This window comes from Neopsephotus bourkii, unplaced genomic scaffold (assembly GCF_033783945.1).
Source record: "Neopsephotus bourkii isolate Nb327-2 ecotype Australia unplaced genomic scaffold, CSIRO-AGI_Nbou_v1 NB_318, whole genome shotgun sequence".
Lineage (NCBI taxonomy): Eukaryota > Metazoa > Chordata > Aves > Psittaciformes > Psittacidae > Neopsephotus > Neopsephotus bourkii.
This window is the reverse complement of record NW_026900826.1, coordinates 10228968-10245196: the sequence shown is the minus strand read 5'-3', so window position 1 is coordinate 10245196 and position 16229 is coordinate 10228968. Positions and strand designations below refer to the sequence as shown.

At 59.8% G+C, this 16229-nt stretch overlaps 1 protein-coding gene across 1 annotated transcript; it reads right to left on the bottom strand.

The window, feature by feature from the left end:
• Positions 1-4474: 4474 nt before the first annotated feature.
• Positions 4475-14966, bottom strand: PTPN9 (protein tyrosine phosphatase non-receptor type 9). The gene is made up of 13 exons (XM_061347708.1): positions 14714-14966; positions 10648-10791; positions 9775-9864; positions 9578-9702; positions 8807-8912; positions 8125-8235; positions 7103-7431; positions 6676-6769; positions 6465-6534; positions 6023-6101; positions 5625-5775; positions 5333-5540; positions 4475-4762 (listed from the first exon to the last, which is right to left on the bottom strand). Exons 1-13 carry the CDS (start codon positions 14744-14746, stop codon positions 4536-4538), a joined length of 1767 nt encoding a protein of 588 aa, XP_061203692.1. The 5' UTR covers positions 14747-14966; the 3' UTR covers positions 4475-4535.
• Between the last annotated feature and the right edge of the window lie 1263 nt (positions 14967-16229).

The following is a 16229-nucleotide window of genomic DNA, read 5'->3' as shown; positions in this document are numbered from 1 at the left end:
GTTATGGAGGCAGCTGCACAGGAACCAGCCCCCTGCCTGCCTGGAGGAGCCTGGCCTGGCCTGGTCACACTCCAGAGGGAGGAAATAAAGCTGCACACACCACACATCTCGCTCACCTCTTTGGCTGGGACCTGCAGCTCAGTTTAGGTGCTGAAAGGTCTGTGACAGGAGGTGCTTGACCCTGCAGGGGGGCTTCTGTGCCACCATGGAGCAAGCATGGGAAGCTGGTGGTGAGGAGGGCTGAGAAATGAAGCACTCCAGAGCCAGGCTGTTTCCACACTCCCAGGACCAATTACAAGCACTGGAGTGATGGTCATTAGTGAGGCAGTGCACACCCGGCCAAGAAACGCAGGAAGCCAAGTGAAACAGGTGGGCACAGGGATGGCATCGCCACTTTGGAATCTCCCTTTAAATCCCATCTGCAGCCTCTTTGCATTTCATGCTGGGTCTTGTTGAGTTTTAGGACATCCCCACTGTGACTTTTGCTGGCAGTGATTGATCCCCATCCCAGGGGTGCTCCAGGGAAAGGGTGATGCTGCAGGCAGGGCAAAGCAAACCTCCTCCCACCCCTCTTCAAGCAGCTCAAAGCTTCATTCCCAGTAACACTTGGCTGTCTGCATGAAGTGGCCATTTCCACAGAAATCCCAGTGCCAAGCAGGACCTGCTGGCACAAGGAGGAGGAGGGGATGGAACAAACCCTCATGTTGTGCAGGAGCACTGAAAACACCAGCTTTGACAAGAAACACAGCCTTGGAAATAGTCATTGGGGTGGGGGGGGAGTGTTTGGGTTGTTTTCCCATGGAAAATGCTTACAACCCTTTCCTCCGCCTCCGGCACAGATGGGATCTTGTCCCTCCTTGCAGGGAGCTGCTGAGGTCTACGAATTCCCATTCAGAGCCAGTGTTTTCCCTTTCCACTCTGCTGTCCAAAGGCAGCCAAAGGAATCCTCTGCCTGTCTCTGCTGTCATTTGCCTGTTGAAGGCCTCTGGGCCAGTTACAAACCCTCCAACCCTCCAGTTTGAAGTCCAGCCCCACCGACTGCTGCTCTTAACACATTCTAAAAGGCAAAAAAAGAAAAATTAAGCTTAAAATAAATATATATTAACATGAACCTGAAGTGCCTTTTGGTTAAACACCCTCTTTACAGTGGTGCCTGGTGTTCTACCATGATGCTGATGGGCAGCCAGGACACGGGTCTCTTGGAAATGCTCTGGTTCTCCATGCCCACATCACACAGAATTCAGCTAAAAGGCACAACTGCCTTTACCCTTGCACGCTGAGTGGGGTTGGGTGGGATTCCACAGCCCGTGGGACACAGGGCATAACCTAAAGCTGGGTTGTGGTCCCAGCACCTTCCTGACAGCCTAGGGAGAGCCACTGCTCACAGCACAGGCCTGAAAATGAGACGCAAACACCCCCTTCCTGAATCATGGAATCACTGGATCAACCAGGCTGGAAAAGACCCGTAAGCTCAAGTCCAACTGTTCCCCATCAGTGCCCAGGCTACCACTAACCCATGGCACTGAGGCCTCATCTCCACGCTGTGTGAACACTTGCAGGGACGGTGCCTGCAGCCCTGCCCTGGGCAGCCTGTTCCAATGCCTGAGCACCTCTGGGGCAGGAATTGTTCCTCAGCTCCATCTAAACCTGCCCTGGTGCAGCTTGAGGCCGGTTCCTCTTGTCCCATCCCTTGTTCCTTGGGAGCAGAGCCCAGCCCCTCCTGGCTCCATCCTCCTGTCAGGCAGTTGGAGGCAGTGATCAGGTCCCCCCTGAGCCTTCTCTTCTCCAGCCTGACCCCCCCAGGTCCCTCAGCCCTTCCCCATCACCCTTGTGCTCCAGCCCTGCACCAGCTCCATTGCCCTGCTCTGGATTTCCTGCACACATGCCAGCAGGAAAGCTCAGCTGGGTGAAGAAAGGGCACCAGGATCCTTCTTCCCAGGCATGAGGAGCTCCCTTGGATGCTGGAGCTGCCCTGCAACAGGCACTGGGAGGGAAACTCCAGGCCAGCCCAATTGGGGGAGCTGCTTTGCAGGTCAGGCCGACGCTGCTTGAGGAGCACAGCAGGAAGGAGACCCCCCAGCTGAAACAAAACAGCTCCACAGGCAGGACATGCCCGGCACCAGGAGTACTCAAATCCCACCCAGCCATGGCACTGGGGCATGCACCCTTCCGAGACAGACACCCTGCTGCTGCCACCAGTCCTTTTCCAGCCATCCCACCCATGCTTTGGCCCCCGTTTGGCATGGCCAAGTCTGACACAGCTTGCAGGTTTCCTCTTCTCCCAATGGCAGAAAGGCCTCTTTTGGCTTCTTCTCACTCCAGCTGAGCAAACACAGATGCTGCTCTTCCCACCTATCTGTGAGCCTGCTCGGGGACATGTGCTCTCCTGCTGGCTCTAGGGCTTCATTTGCACCCGCCACCTTATGTCTTCCCTTCCCTGAAGCCTCAGGCTGTGGCTGCTGCTCCAGGACTGGCATCACTCGCACCCAAAGGCGCTGGGGCAGGCGGTCACCCCTGGAGCTCACAGCCAGCCCAGCCACGTTCCCCTCCAGCTGTGCCCATGCGGTATTGTGCCCTCACCCCAAATCCAGCAGCCAAATGCTGCTGCCACCATTTGAATGCTCCCGACAGCAGGAAGACAATGGATGCTGCCCAGAGGATGGAAGGAGCTGAAGAAATACCAGTAATGCCCAACACCTCCATTCCTTTAATCTTTGCTTCCATTCCTTGAGTGACACCTGTAGCATCACAACCCTGCTCAAATCAGCCCATCCTTTTTGACAGTGTGGCCCTGCTTGCTTGGCCCCTCCATCCAGGGCATTGCCTTTCCAGCTAAGGCCTGGGTTTTCCTCACAGGCAGAGGTTTGGTGTCATCAGGGTGGCACTTCCTAAGGAATTACTCGTAAAGATAGAAGGAAGGAAGGTGGAGAAAGGGACTACACAAAGAGGCAGCTCCAAAGAGCCTGCTGCTTGAAGGAGGACAGGAGAGGATGCTGTGGGGCATGAGAACAGAGGTAGGAGCATGGAAGGGAGCTTGTTCCTTCCCTCCAGCCCTTATCCTGCCTGCCCAGGGACACTGCCTGCAGCCTGGTTATCTCCCATGGGGCCTCACCCAGGACCAGGGCCTGAGCCCTCCAGCCCCATGCATATCCCACCCCATGTTCCCCACAGTGCTATGAGGCTGTGGCAGGGCTGTGTGCCCCCGGGGATGAGGCCAGCTTGATTTTTGGGGACCACAAAGCCCTCAACTTCCCTCTCTCTCCTCTCCTGCCCCAGACTGACTCCACAAGAGCCCAAAGGCCTGGTCACTGGTAGTATATTTATAGGTCGATACAAATCAAATCAAAACCAAACCCAAAAAGTAACAACAACAAAAACGTTTCTCTGAACGAGAGCAAAATAGGAACATTTACAAATAACTTCTGGCTCTGGCTTGGATCAAGTTAATGTTAAATAAAAAAAAAACCAAAAACCAACCAAACAAAACCTCAACCCCCCCAGATTATAAAAAAATAAGAATATACACATTCAAAGAGCTTATTACAGTATAAAGGCCCGAGGTGCAGGCGCTGCAGCCCCAGCTCCCCGGCCCTCGGTTGTCACCTCTCCAGGGCCCAGGCTCTTTGTGCTCAGCGCTCTTCCAGCCCGTGACTCACCACAGGGCTGGGTTCCCACTGCTGGCAACCTGGAGAGCCGGTCGGTCCCCATGCATCCCTCTGTCCGGCCCCATCACCTCGTACCTAGTGAGGCCCCAAGGGGCAGGGGATGCTGGTGAGCCAACCCACAGCCAATGGCCTCCAGATCCTCCTCCCAGGAGCACAGGCTCCCAGCGGGAGGTGAGGATGGGGAAGACGAGAGAAGGGAAGCAGGGGATGCTGTTGAGCATCCCCATAGGGTACCGGGTACCAGTGCTGCCCGTGGGGAGCAGGGGAGGCAGGAAAGGGGGAAACAAAGGAAGACAAGACAGAGCCAGGCCCAAACTCACCGCTCCAGGGATCACAGCAGGGAGAGGGCAGGACAGGAGGGCCCCACGGGAGCTGCAGTAACGGGTGCTTGTATATATGTATCTATATAATAGCCGGGGTCGGGCACAGCGTGGATATATTATATACACACATACATACAGACACACAGACGTAGTGGCAGGTAAGACTGAAGTAGGTGCCTCTTCCTAAGCCCCCGGCAGGGGCAGGACTGGAAATACATTTCCTAGGGCTTTACAAAGCCCCTCTTAGATACATTTGAGATGGTCCCACCAAACCAATATATCAAACAAAAGAAGAACACAACTCCAAGAGAAGAAAAACCACACCTCCCCAAGCAACCAGCCAACCACCCACCCATCACAAACACCATGGGGAGGAGCGAGAGCCTCTTCCATGCCATCCTCTGCCCCCAGTGAGCGACAGCCACCCCTTGGGTTGATAAGGCACAGTTTGACAGCAGTGCTAATGGTCACGGATGGGCAGTGCCTGCACACTGCTGGGTCCCGGTGGGCGCAGAGGCGGCTCTGGCAGCCCCGGGTCCTGTGGGTCTCAGTGTCCCGGCGAGCTCTTGTCCGGGGCGGGCCGGCTGTGGTTGGTGAGCAGGAGCCCCTCGCGCTGGGCGTGCTCCAGGATGGCGGTGTAACAGAAGTAATACTGCTCGGGGGTCTGGATGCTGAAGGCGCGCTGGCTCCGCATGCGCAGCACCGTCTGGTAGATGTTGAGCGTGCCCACGTCCTGCAGCTGCGACAGGCAGATGTCCAGGGCGCAGAAGGTACCTGGGGATGGCGACGGGGATGGGGTCAGCCACCAAAGAGACACTGCAGCCTCTTGGGAGAATCAGAGAGGGGCAGCAGTGGCCATCAGCACACCCACCAACTTCCTGCGTGATGCCATGGGCATCAGAAGCCAGCATCTAGTGCCCAAGAATGCTGGGCTGGGGCAGCCTGGAGAAGGCTCCTGAAGAGGAGACCTTAGAGCAGCTCCAATGCCTAAAGGGGCTGCAGGAAACCTGGAGAGGGGCTTGGGACAAGGGCCTGTAGGGACAGGCCAAGGGGAATGGCTTGAACCTGCCCGAGGGGAGACTGAGCTGAGCTCTTAGGCAGAAGCTCTTCCCTGTGAGGGTGCTGAGGCGCTGGCACAGGGTGCCCAGAGAAGCTGTGGCTGCCCCATCCCTGGCAGTGTTCAAGGCCAGGTTGGACACAGGGGCTTGGAGCAAGCTGCTCCAGTGGAAGGGGTCCCTGCCCGTGGCAGGGGTTGGAGCTGGGTGAGCTTTAAGGTCCCTTCAACCCAAACCAGGCTGGGATTCTGTAATTCTCCTGGGCCCACCAAATCCTCATCCCCATTACCTGTCCTGCCGATGCCAGCGCTGCAGTGCACCACGACTGGGGGTCCCCCTGGGTGACCCTTGAAGCGAGGTCCCAGGGCACTGACTGCCACCCGCTGCTGCTGCTTCACAGCCCCCAGGAAGTCAATGAGGGTGGCAGCAGAGGAGGGGACGCCGTAATCCGGCCAGCTCAGGTACTGGAAGTGGGACACGAGCCGCCGCTCCCTGGTCTGGGGGCAAGCAGTGGGGTTAGACCTCTCCCCTGGCCATGGAGGACCCCGGTGTCCCCCTGCCAGGCTGCTGCAGCCACGCACCTCCGAGCTGTGGATCTCCAGGATGGTTTTCTTGTAGTGGCTGAGGTTCTCCACGCCCAGGTTGGTGATGGTCAGCGCCCCAAAGCACACCTTCGTGTCCTTCTCCAGGGGCCAGTACTGCCCGCACTTCCTCCTGCCTCCCTCCTCCAGCCTGGGAGCAGCACAAGGACAAGCTGGTGATGTCCTCCCCGCCTTGCTTAGGGACATGTTCCATGCCACCCGCCTTTGGTCCCCACATGGGATGAATGGCCTACTCCTGATGCGATTCCCCCACGCTGCGAGGCTCTGCCTGGCACCACGGCTGCAGGGTCACTGCAGGGAGCACGGCGCTGCCCGTCCAACATCAGAAACGCTCCTTTCCCCAAGGCAACCCGAGCTGTGCCCCCATGAGCACTCACCGGGTTGTCATCACGATCACCAGGACGTTCTGCTCCCACACCATGCGCCAGAAGTCCCCATAGGTGTTTTCCAGAGGCCCTGCAGGGATACCACATGCATCAAGCCCCTTTGCCCAGTAGTCCCTTACCCGCAACCAGAGCCCTTTCCCATGGGCACCGACCCCAGTGTGGATCCACCAACCCTGCCTGGAGCTGCAAGCGACTGTCCCCTGCTCCAGCACCAAATCCCTATGGCTCAGCCCTGATCCCCCCTCTCTGCTCCCTGCTGCTTCATCCCTGGGCAGATGGGACCCAGAGAGGGCCAAATCCACCCACAGAGCAGGGGACTTGCTCCCTGCTCCCGGGATGTCCCCCACTGTGGGCAGTGACTGATGCTGGGCAGGGAGGTGAAGCCCACTCATGCACCAGGAGCAAAATGACCCCTTGGTGGCTTGCGCCGTACCCTGAGTCCCGATGTAAGCGTTCCTCTGCTTGTAGCCATCCATGAAGCTCGCGTTGATGTAGTCAGTCAGCTGCAGGGACAAAAGCATGCACAGCATGAGCCCTCTGGAGCTCCATGGCTGGGATGGGGGGACAGCCAGGATGGGGGGACAGCCAGGATGGGGGGACAGCCAGGATGGGGGTACCCCACATTCCCATCCCCGCTGGCTCACCTCTGGGCGGCTGTACGGCTTCGCCAGCTTGACACGGGTTTGGTCCAGGCAGGGCACGTCCCCATACCGGTTCTTCTCCTGGTTGTAGGGTGCCCTGGGAGGCAGGGGAGAAGAGAGGGAAGTAGGGATGCTTTCTAGGCAGGGAAGGAAAGGGAACGTTTCTCCCTCCACACAAGCCTTCAGTGCCTGTAGCATGGGCTCTGCTGCCATCAGCTGGCCAAAGCCTCGGGAAGCAGAGTCCCAGCCAGCTCCTTGTCCCCGCTGTCCCCCTGCGGCTGCAAGAGCCCCAAAGGCGGCTGGCAGCATCACTAAGCTGGGGCTCTCCATGGCTAACCCAGAGCAGCGCACCTCAAAGAGGCAGCAGGAGCACAGGGAAGGGGTCTGCAAGAGAGGGGTCCCCCCAATGGGCTCCTTGCCCCCAACTCACAAAGAGCACACAAAGGTGCCCGCGGGGCTCCTGCGCCGAATGTCTTCGTACTCCTCATAGATGCCGCGTTTCTGCTTGAGGCTGACGTGCTCCAGCAGCTCCTGCAGCGTCACGGACTTGGGCCCGGGGACGTGGACGGAGCCGTTGTCTTTGGGGGCCGCCAGCGGCACCAGGATGAGCTCGTCCAGGGGGTCGGGGTGCCCGTTCTGCTGCGGCAGGAACCGGCAGTTCCAGCTCAGGGGGTCCAGTCTGAGGGACCCCCCGAGGTACTCGGGGAGGCATTCCCGGGGCAGGTGCTCCTTCAGCTCCGACATCTTCACCATCTGCACCTGCAGGAGGACAGGGAAGCACAGGGGTGACTCCAAGAAGGATGGGGAGGGTTTGAGGGGAAGGGGACAGAGATCACAACAGCCTGGACCAGTTCCCATGGACCCCAACCTGCATTGGGGTCTTCCCCCTTCCTCCTCTGCCTTGGGAGGGGACCTGAGAGGACATCAGTGGGGCAACAAAGGCTGTCCCCACCTCATGTTCCCAGGGTGGGAGTCCACACTGACACCCAGCTCCACATTCCTGAGCTCCTACCCAAAGCAGAGGGGCAAAGTCCAGCCCAGGGAGATATCAGCATGGAGCTGGGCTCTATCAGCACCACTGGTGCTGAGGATGCTGGTTCAGGTGGGTTTGCCTTTGCCAGGTAGGGCCTGAGCACAGGTATTGAAAGTTCCCTTTCTCCTGTGTGCTCAGCAGAGGTTTCCTTTCCCTTTAATGCTTTACCATTGCCCCCACTTGCTGCTGCTGGCAGCCGCCCCACAAGGGAAGAAACCAAAGGCAATTTCCAAAGCTACTTGCTGAAAACACCAAAGCAGGTTGGCTCCTATGGAGGAAACCGAGGGAGCCTCTGCTTCTCATGGATTTGGGCTCAGTGGATGGGGCTGAGGGGCACAGGGTGCTTACACCATCCTGTCCCAAAAGGAAACCAGCCCCAGCCCTCCCCAATGGTCCCGTGCTGGGGTCCCTGCGCTCACCCGCTCCCGCAGCTTCTCCTTGAGCAGCAGGCTGATGATGGAGTAGGGCACACGGAACCACATGGGCGCTCCCACGATGAAAACCTTCTTGAGCCGGGCCGGGAAGGCTCCCTGTGGGCAGGAGGGGGTCAGAGCCACGCTGTGGGGCAGGAACCAGCCCCTCTCCATGCTCTGACAGCGTGTGGGGGCATGGCCCAGCAGAGGTGATACCGAAGGGACCCCGAAGCGGCAGTGCCACATCTGAAGCACATCTTTTTCCCATAGGAAATCAAATGATTTCCATGGAATTAGGCAGGATAAGGGATTGGCTCTGCGGGGGAGCCCGGGTTTGCTCAGAGCGCACACCCCAGCCAGTATTTGCTGTTATTTCTTCCTTCCAGCGAAGGGAGGAGGCACCAAATGCCAGCACGATTGGAGAATAACTTGCATCTGTTTTCCCAACAGCGCTGCCAGCAGCTGCAGGAGGAATTCCAGCCGGGACAGCTGAGCCCTCCCCGCCATGGGATACTGCAGCATGGCTGGGTCTGGCTCCCAGCGCCTTCCTGAGCCCTATGGGGCTGGTGCACTTCAGCCGAGACATGGTCAGCATGGTCCAGGGTGGAAACCCACCCCAAGCCCACAGCACTTCATGTCCTTGGTGAGCAAAGCCACCCCCAGACACCAGGTCAACCCTCACCCTTACCTTGAGCAGGTTGAGGATCTTCTTGCTGAGGTCCAGCTCAAAGTTGGTGTACTGCGAGCCTGCCATGTCGTAGATGAACACCAGCCCGTTCCTCTGCGTTTCGAAGCTGAGAGATGGCAAAGACCAACATCAACCCCATCACATCCAACCGCTCAGCTCCTGCACAAGCAGTCTAGCCCTGCCCTCCACTTGCTGACTCCAAAAATTCCCCTTTGTGCTTCCAGGACCCAGCCTCACTTCTGCATTTCCCAGCTGCTCCTTATTTAAGAACCCTTATTTAAGCCTTGGCTTAAGCCTTAAGCCCGTCTCAGCTGCACCACCCATGATGGGTATGTTCAAAACCAGAAAGAGCCCAGCAGGATACATGGGACATCCTGGCATTGTATTTTTGGCAGGGCTCACATTACCCGTGGCAGGGCTGCTGCTCCCCAGCCAAAGCCTGCAGGAACCAGGGGCTCTGCTGCACTGAAACCTGGATGAGGGCAGGGAAAGGCTGGAAAGAGCCTGCTGCAGGGCTGGAGGGGCTTTGTTCCCCTGCTGAACGTCCCCATGGGGATGCCTGGCTTGACTTCAACCCAGGGGAAGACACAGGATGCTGTGACCCCTTCTCTCCCCTAACTATAGATGGGATACACAGAGGCACACAGGAGTTCACCTTCATGGGAAGGTGGCACATGCTTTCCCCGTGAAGCCTTTTGAGGGGTTTCACCAAGCCCTCAGCACGCAGCAGCATCTCCCCTCACCCCCGGGACGTGTACCCCGCAGGCTCACCTCTCCACCGCTCGGTCCAGCAGGTAGAAGAGCGCCTGGAGCACCACATGCTGCACGCTCTTGCTGGGGTGGTGCAGCTTGGCTGTGAAGAGGGCGATGGAGGCTCCCGAGGGGTCCCGCACGCTCTGGAGAGGGAACAGGGTCAGGCCACCCCCAGCACCAGGGGGTACCTCGGGGAGGGGGGGACCCCAACCTACCAGGATGGTGAACTTGCCACTGAGCAGCTCCGAGCGCAGCGGCTCCTCGTGTGGCTTCAGCTTCACGATGCCCTCCTTCAGCCGCGTCTCCTGCGGGCAGGGAGCTGGTGTGACCCACCTTCACATCCCTATGGGGCACCCGGCCCCCCAGGGGAAACCCCTGCTCCGTGGCCCCATTTTCAAGCATAGGGAGGAGCAGCTAAGCAAAACTAGGATGGGAAAGGTATTACTGGTGTGTATATATCCTTTATCTATGGGGAGATGCTCTGCAGCATCGCACACACTGTTCTCAGTGGAGGGGATTGGGGTCACCAGGATCTCCATAGTGATCGCCATGGCTGGAATAGGAGTTTTCCATCCAGATAAAACTCATAAGCGAGTGAAAGAAAAAGACAAAACCAGGCTGAGAAAACTGGGGGACAGGCTAAGGAAATGGGGGCTGTTCAGCCTGGAGAAGAGAAGCTGTGTGGAGACCTCAGAGCAGCTTCCAGTGTCTGAAGGGGGCCACAAGGATGCTGGGGAGGGACTCTTCATCAGGGACTGCAGTGATAGGACAAGGGGTGATGGGTTCACACTGAAGCAGGGGAGACTGAGCTTAGCTCTTAGGCAGAAGCTGTTCCCTGTGAGGGTGCTGAGGCGCTGGCACAGGGTGCCCAGAGAAGCTGTGGCTGCCCCATCCCTGGCAGTGCTCAAGGCCAGGTTGGACACAGGGGCTTGGAGCAAGCTGCTCTAGGGGAAGGGGTCCCTGCCCGTGGCATGGGTTGGGACTGGATGAGCTTTAAGGTCCCTTCAACCCAACCCAGGCTGGGATCCTAAGGGAAGGGACATCCGTGGGACCAGAGATCCCACAGAGCTGAAGCCCTCCCTGCTTACCCGGTAGGAGTGGAAGAGCTCGATGGCGCGCAGGACGTCGAACTTGCGGGCCATGAGGAACTTGACGGCCACGTTCCAGGAGAGCGGGGACACATTGTACTGGCCCGTCCACTTGTTGATCTCCTCCAGGAACTGCTTGGTCGCCTGCAGGAGAGACGAGGGGTGTGCAGCAGGATGGGGAACAGTGACCCAGGAGCATCCCTGGATACAGTGGGAGCTACATGGTCCTCAGTGCATGGGCAGGGGCTGAGCATGGCTCAACAGCTCCTCTGGGTGAGGCTGGGAGCTCTACAGCAAGTACTGGGGAAGGAGGATGGAGATGGGGCAATGCCAGCGTGGGGAAGGGACCCAGTGGGAGGGTGCTGGCATTGGGGCTGGGGGAGACGCATGGGAGGGAGAGGGGGAGCGGAAGGAGGGTTTTACAGGCAGCAAACTCCTGTTCAGACACAGCAACCCCAGCGCAGAGGGAATCCATCACCCAACAACGGCCCCCAGGGCTGCAGCTCCGCTGTGGAGCAGCAACCGTGGCCATGTGAACGTGGGTAACAAGGGCTGGTGCTTCGACATGCTCAGGACACGGACCAGCTCACCCAGTAAGGCCAGTTTCACATGGCCATAGGAGACCAGGTGAGAAGGGTTCAGTGCACGGTCCTAGGATGCTTCCGCTGCTCCTCACAGCCCCGTAATACACTAGGGCCATCCTGCACAAGCACCCTTCCCTCCCCAAGCACCCCAAATCAGGAGAAACCAAGAAACTTTTCCAACCCCAGCACTGATGGAGCAAAGTCACAAAATGAACCTTCAACCTCCCAGCAGGCCTCCAAGCCCCGAATGCCAGCAAAATAACCCTAAATGTATGAATCAGAAATGCATCTGAACCTCATGTGCTAATGGAAGCATCTTCCCTTTGTGCTGTGTATTGAGCCCCTGCGCCGAACAGGAGCCCTGAGGGGGATCGTGTACCCCTCAAAGGATGCGGGCAGGATGGAGGGAGTCCCCGGAACACCCCGCTCCCACCCCCCGAAGCGGAGGGTTTCCATCCTCACGAGAGCAGAGGATGCCATGGCAGGCACAAGGGGAGGAGGAGGAGGGAGAGCGAGCGCCGAAGGCTGGCTCCGGGTGCAGGCAGCGCAGGCAGGCGGCGGTGTTGGATGTCAGGCACGGAGTTACTGGAGCCATTGAGCCAGAAAAGCTCTCGGCATTAATGACTTCCGACCGGAGGAAGCCGAGGGCCGGGGTTTATCGGCGGCGCAAGGCTGGCAGCAGCAGCGAGCCCCACTCATGACATGAGCCAAAGGAGCCTGGCTCATCCCAGGGGTCACATTCCCAGCGTTACAACAGACAGGTTCCAAAGGGGAAAGGGCTCATCCGGCTATGGGAAGGTGCTAAAGAACAGCTCAGACCCCCGGCTCATCGCAGCCAGGAGCTCCCTAACTCATATCAGAGTCTGGGCAAGCATCAGCCAGGAGCAACCTGAAAGAGCATCTCAATAGCCTGGCTCTGAGCCCTTCCTTTGCCAGTGGGATCGGTCCCCACTTATCTGCAGTAGTGGGGGACAAGGGACTGGTGGGGAACAGGTAAAGTGGGGCACCAAGGAGACAGAGCATCCAACAACCCCTCCCAGTGCCTGGCAGGAGCTCTTCCTGGGAGCTGCACTGATAGGGCACATTTATCTTCATGGCTCCATCTCCAGCAGCCTCTGCTTTGGCAAAACAAAACCAGCTCTTTTATAGACCAGATTTCCAACCATTTCCCCTGTGTTGAAGTGGGACGGAAAAATAAAGGGGTCTATACACAAACCACCTTCAGCCTTAACACAGCACTCACATCATGTGTGTGTATATATGTATATATCCTACCATATACATATCCTATTCATATATATATGTATGTATCCTATCCATAAGCGAAGATGAGGAACAGATCCCCAGCTTTGCCAGGAAGTCCCCCAGCTGCCCCAAAGCTGCGCTACAGATGCAAACCCAAACCAACAGCAGAGATCCTCCCTCCCCAGCGTGGCATAGGGATGCCAGGCACATTCCCACTGCCCTCAGACCAACACCACAGCTGGAGATGAGAAAGACACCCTGAGATGATGGGAAGGATGCCCCGAGGGGCACAGTGACAGCGGCAAGAGGATGCGCTGTGTGATTCAGTGTCTCCTTCCTCAGCATCCAACACACCACACTGCGTGCAATCCCATTTCCAGGATCCAATTCGAGGGATGCCGGGGTGTTTGCAAGGAGGGAGCTCCACATAAACAAGCACTGGTTTGGCAGCCATGAATTCCAGCTTTCTCCAGGAACAAAACAACATCCCGAGCTTACCAGTGCTGACACTCAATGGCAGGAGAGTGTTACCCAGCTGAGCATCAGCACCAGGCTCCCACCATCGTTTGTGTCCCCATCCCATATGGATTCAGAGAGGTGTGGAGGGGTCTGGCTCCGGGGTGGCAGCAGGAACCAGGGGTGCCATGGCCCGCAGCCGGGCACTTTGAACAATGCTGCTCTATGGAACGCTGGCGTCATCTGCGTCCCCGCTGCGCCAGGGCAGGGTGGTGACAAAGCCACCGCCATGGAACATGGGGCTCTTCAAAGCCACCCTCCTCCTTCAGCACCGGGGGAGGAATGACTCCTGTAACATGGCAGATGGGCTAAAAACCCCCGAGGAACATCCGCTTGGTCCCTCTGGGATAGGCTGGGAACTGCAGAGATCCTATAGAGCAGGACACAACCCGAGGCTGGCAGGGAGAGGAGAGGGGTGAGTTCACCCCAGGCTTGCTGTTGGTAACGGGGGGGAATGGAGCAAGCAGAGGAAATCCCGATGATCCCAAGGAGGATGAGAGCGTGGCAGGAAAGGGATGGACACCAATGAGAAGAAAGAAACTGACACTATTTTGGCTTCTAAGACACAGAGGCCCGCACCAAGGGCAGCCTGATGACCCAGACCTGAAGCCCTTACTGCAAATACCCCTTCATCTTCCCCATCCACTATTCCCACACAGAACAAACCCTCTGGACATCAGCTCTCAATGCAAACCAAACCAAACCGAGCCTCCCTGCCAGAGCAGGGGCTTCCAGAGCCATGCCTGCTGGAAGCTCTGCCCTCTCAGTGATGCAGAACACAAATCAAGGGCACGCGCAGGGACATGGGGCACAAACACCCCCACCTCCCGCAGATTCGATTACCCTGGGGATAGGCTCTGGGAGCGGAGCTGATAAGAGGGAGGTGTGGTGGAGGAGAAACCCTGGGAGTGCTGCGTTTCCCAAGCATGGGCTGCGGGATGGACTCATCCAGCTCTGGCTGAGCGGGGCAATGGGGGCTTAGGAACCCCCCCCATGGACAAGATGGATGTTTTAAAGGAGAAAAGCAACCAACCAAACCCAAAAGCGACCCCCTGGTCCCTTTCCCCTTTGCACCGCAGCCCCAAGCTGGCTGATGCGACCACCCGAGGGGAGCCTGGCTTCGAGGAAGCCTCCGCATCCCGGTCCAGCGGGCTCGGGGTGCGGATGCAGAGCCCAGCGTGGGCACCGCTGGTGATGGGGGCACACAAAGGAGGCGGGGGAGGGGGGGGAGCCGGGGGCTGCCGTCTCCATCCCGTGCTCCCCGCCTGGCTCCATGGAGCCCAGCAACATCCTCCCGCGGTGACGCAAGGGCCGGCGGAGGAAGCCGGGACGTCACGGGCGGCCTGGGGCGTGGGAAGAGCGTGCACACGCAGCCCCGCGCCAGGCTGCCCCCCGGCCCTGCGGGGCCAAGCACCGGCACCGGCACCGGCACCGGGGGGGGGGGGGGCTCCCCGCTACCGGGGGTGCGGGACCCCAGCGCCCTGCACGCCCCTGCGCAGGCCTCTGGGTGTGCGGGGAGCCCTGAGCGATGGGGGTGCTGTGCGGGTGCAGTGTGCGGGGATAGCGGGTGCGGGGATGTCCGGAGCGGGGTGGGGGCTTTGTAGATGGGATTTTCCTTAGGGAGAACCGCCCCACTGGGAAAAAACCACCCCGGGAGAGCCCGGTACGGGAGCAGCGCACGGGGTCCTGCCCAGCCCGAGCCCGACCCGGCGGGGACCTACCTGCTCCTCCTCGGCGCTGAGCTCCGCGGCCATGCTGCGTGGCCCCGCTGTGCCCCGGGCCGGGCCGTGCCGAGCAGAGCCGGGCTAAGCGGCGGGCGCCCCGGCGGAGCCCATCCCCGGGGACCGGCGGCGCTGCTGGCACCGGCCCCTCCCGGCCACCGCAGGCTGGGCGAGGGCGGCTCCGCCCCGGGGTCCCCGCCGAAAGTGCCCCAAGATCCGAGCTGAGCCCCGAGATACCGGTAACAAACGGCGCTGTCCGCGGCCCCCCGGGAAGTTCCGCTGGCCCCAGGGAAGCGCCGCTCGGCTGGGCCGGGCCGGGCTCAGCTCCCGCTCCGCTCTGCCCCGGTGGGGGCGGCGGCAGGAAGCGCCCACAGCCCCCTCCCCTCCTCCTCTTCCTCCTCCTCCTCCTCCTCCTCCCTCGGCCCGGCCCCGGCGGGAGGAGGCGGGGGCCCGGAAGCCGTTCCCGGCGGGGAGCTGGGGGCCGGCACCTCCACCATGGCCCTGCCCGGGCTCGGTTCGGCTCAGCCCGGGGGGCCACCGCGTTCCCCGGCCCCCCCAGCGGCAGCTGCAGCCGTTAAGATGGTGGCGGGGAGCTCCGGCCGCCATCCTCCGCTCTGCCCGCCCCGGGGCCCCACGTCCATCCCTGGATGCGCTCTGTCCTGTGTGAGCGTGACCCCGGGCCGGGGCTCCGGCTCCCCGGGGCACCCGCAGCCTCGCCTCTCCCCGCCGGCCCTTCCCGGCATCAGAGTCCTCCTTTGCCAGCGCTGGATGCTCGCAGCACTCCCCCCGGGGCAGGAGGGGCCGCGGCCGGGATTCCCAGCTCTTTCCTCCCCTGCGATCCCGAAACCGCGTTCCCCGGCTGGGGAGTGCCGAGGGTCTGCGGGGAAGGAGCAGGGTCCTGTGCCCCACCAAAGCCCAGGCCCTGGCATAAGGGGACGTTGTTGACCCGAGGAGGACTGTGGTGGCAACACAGCCGCAGTTAAAGCCCTCAGGGGGGGTGACCCCACCTCTGTCCCTGCTGAAGCTGCTGCCCCTTCCCGTTGGGAGCGGAGCGGGATCGCACCCAGCACATAAAACAGTCACAGCAACAACCGGCGCTGGCCCCGGTGACTTCCCGTTTAACACCGTCTCTCCAAACACAGCCTTGCGTTTCCAACAGGAATTGGAAGGCAAATATTTATTCCTCCAGCCCCAGCTTCTGCTTTTAAAAGGGAAACTATGCAGCATCATCTGGAGCCAGCGGGAAGCTCCGGTTGCTTCGCTCTCGCTCCCTTCCATCCATCGGAGCACGCAGCAGAAAGCAGCCCCCATCTTCAGCTGGGTTCTCTCCCCTTCCCACTCCCATTCCGGAGGCTGCAGGACCTTGAACAGTTGCTGCAGGGCAGCGGTAACCGGAGCTGCAGCTTTCTCTTGCCCTGAGGGATGCGCAGAGCTGACATCCAGATGCCCACCTCCGGCTTTAATTGCCTGAATGGAAGGAAAACTCCGCTGCCAGGAGGCTGGATGCGGGCTCCCG

Bases quoted from the DNA above. Each gene is read 5' to 3' on its own strand.
- PTPN9 (XM_061347708.1), bottom strand. From the start codon at position 14,746: ATGGCCGCGGAGCTCAGCGCCGAGGAGGAGCAG. The intron at 9,865-10,647 runs GTAAGCAGGGAG...CCCTGCCCGCAG, and splicing joins AGCTCTTCCACTCCTACCGG to GAGACGCGGCTGAAGGAGGG. The intron at 7,432-8,124 runs GTGAGCGCAGGG...GTCCTCCTGCAG, and splicing joins AGGAGAAGCTGCGGGAGCGG to GTGCAGATGGTGAAGATGTC.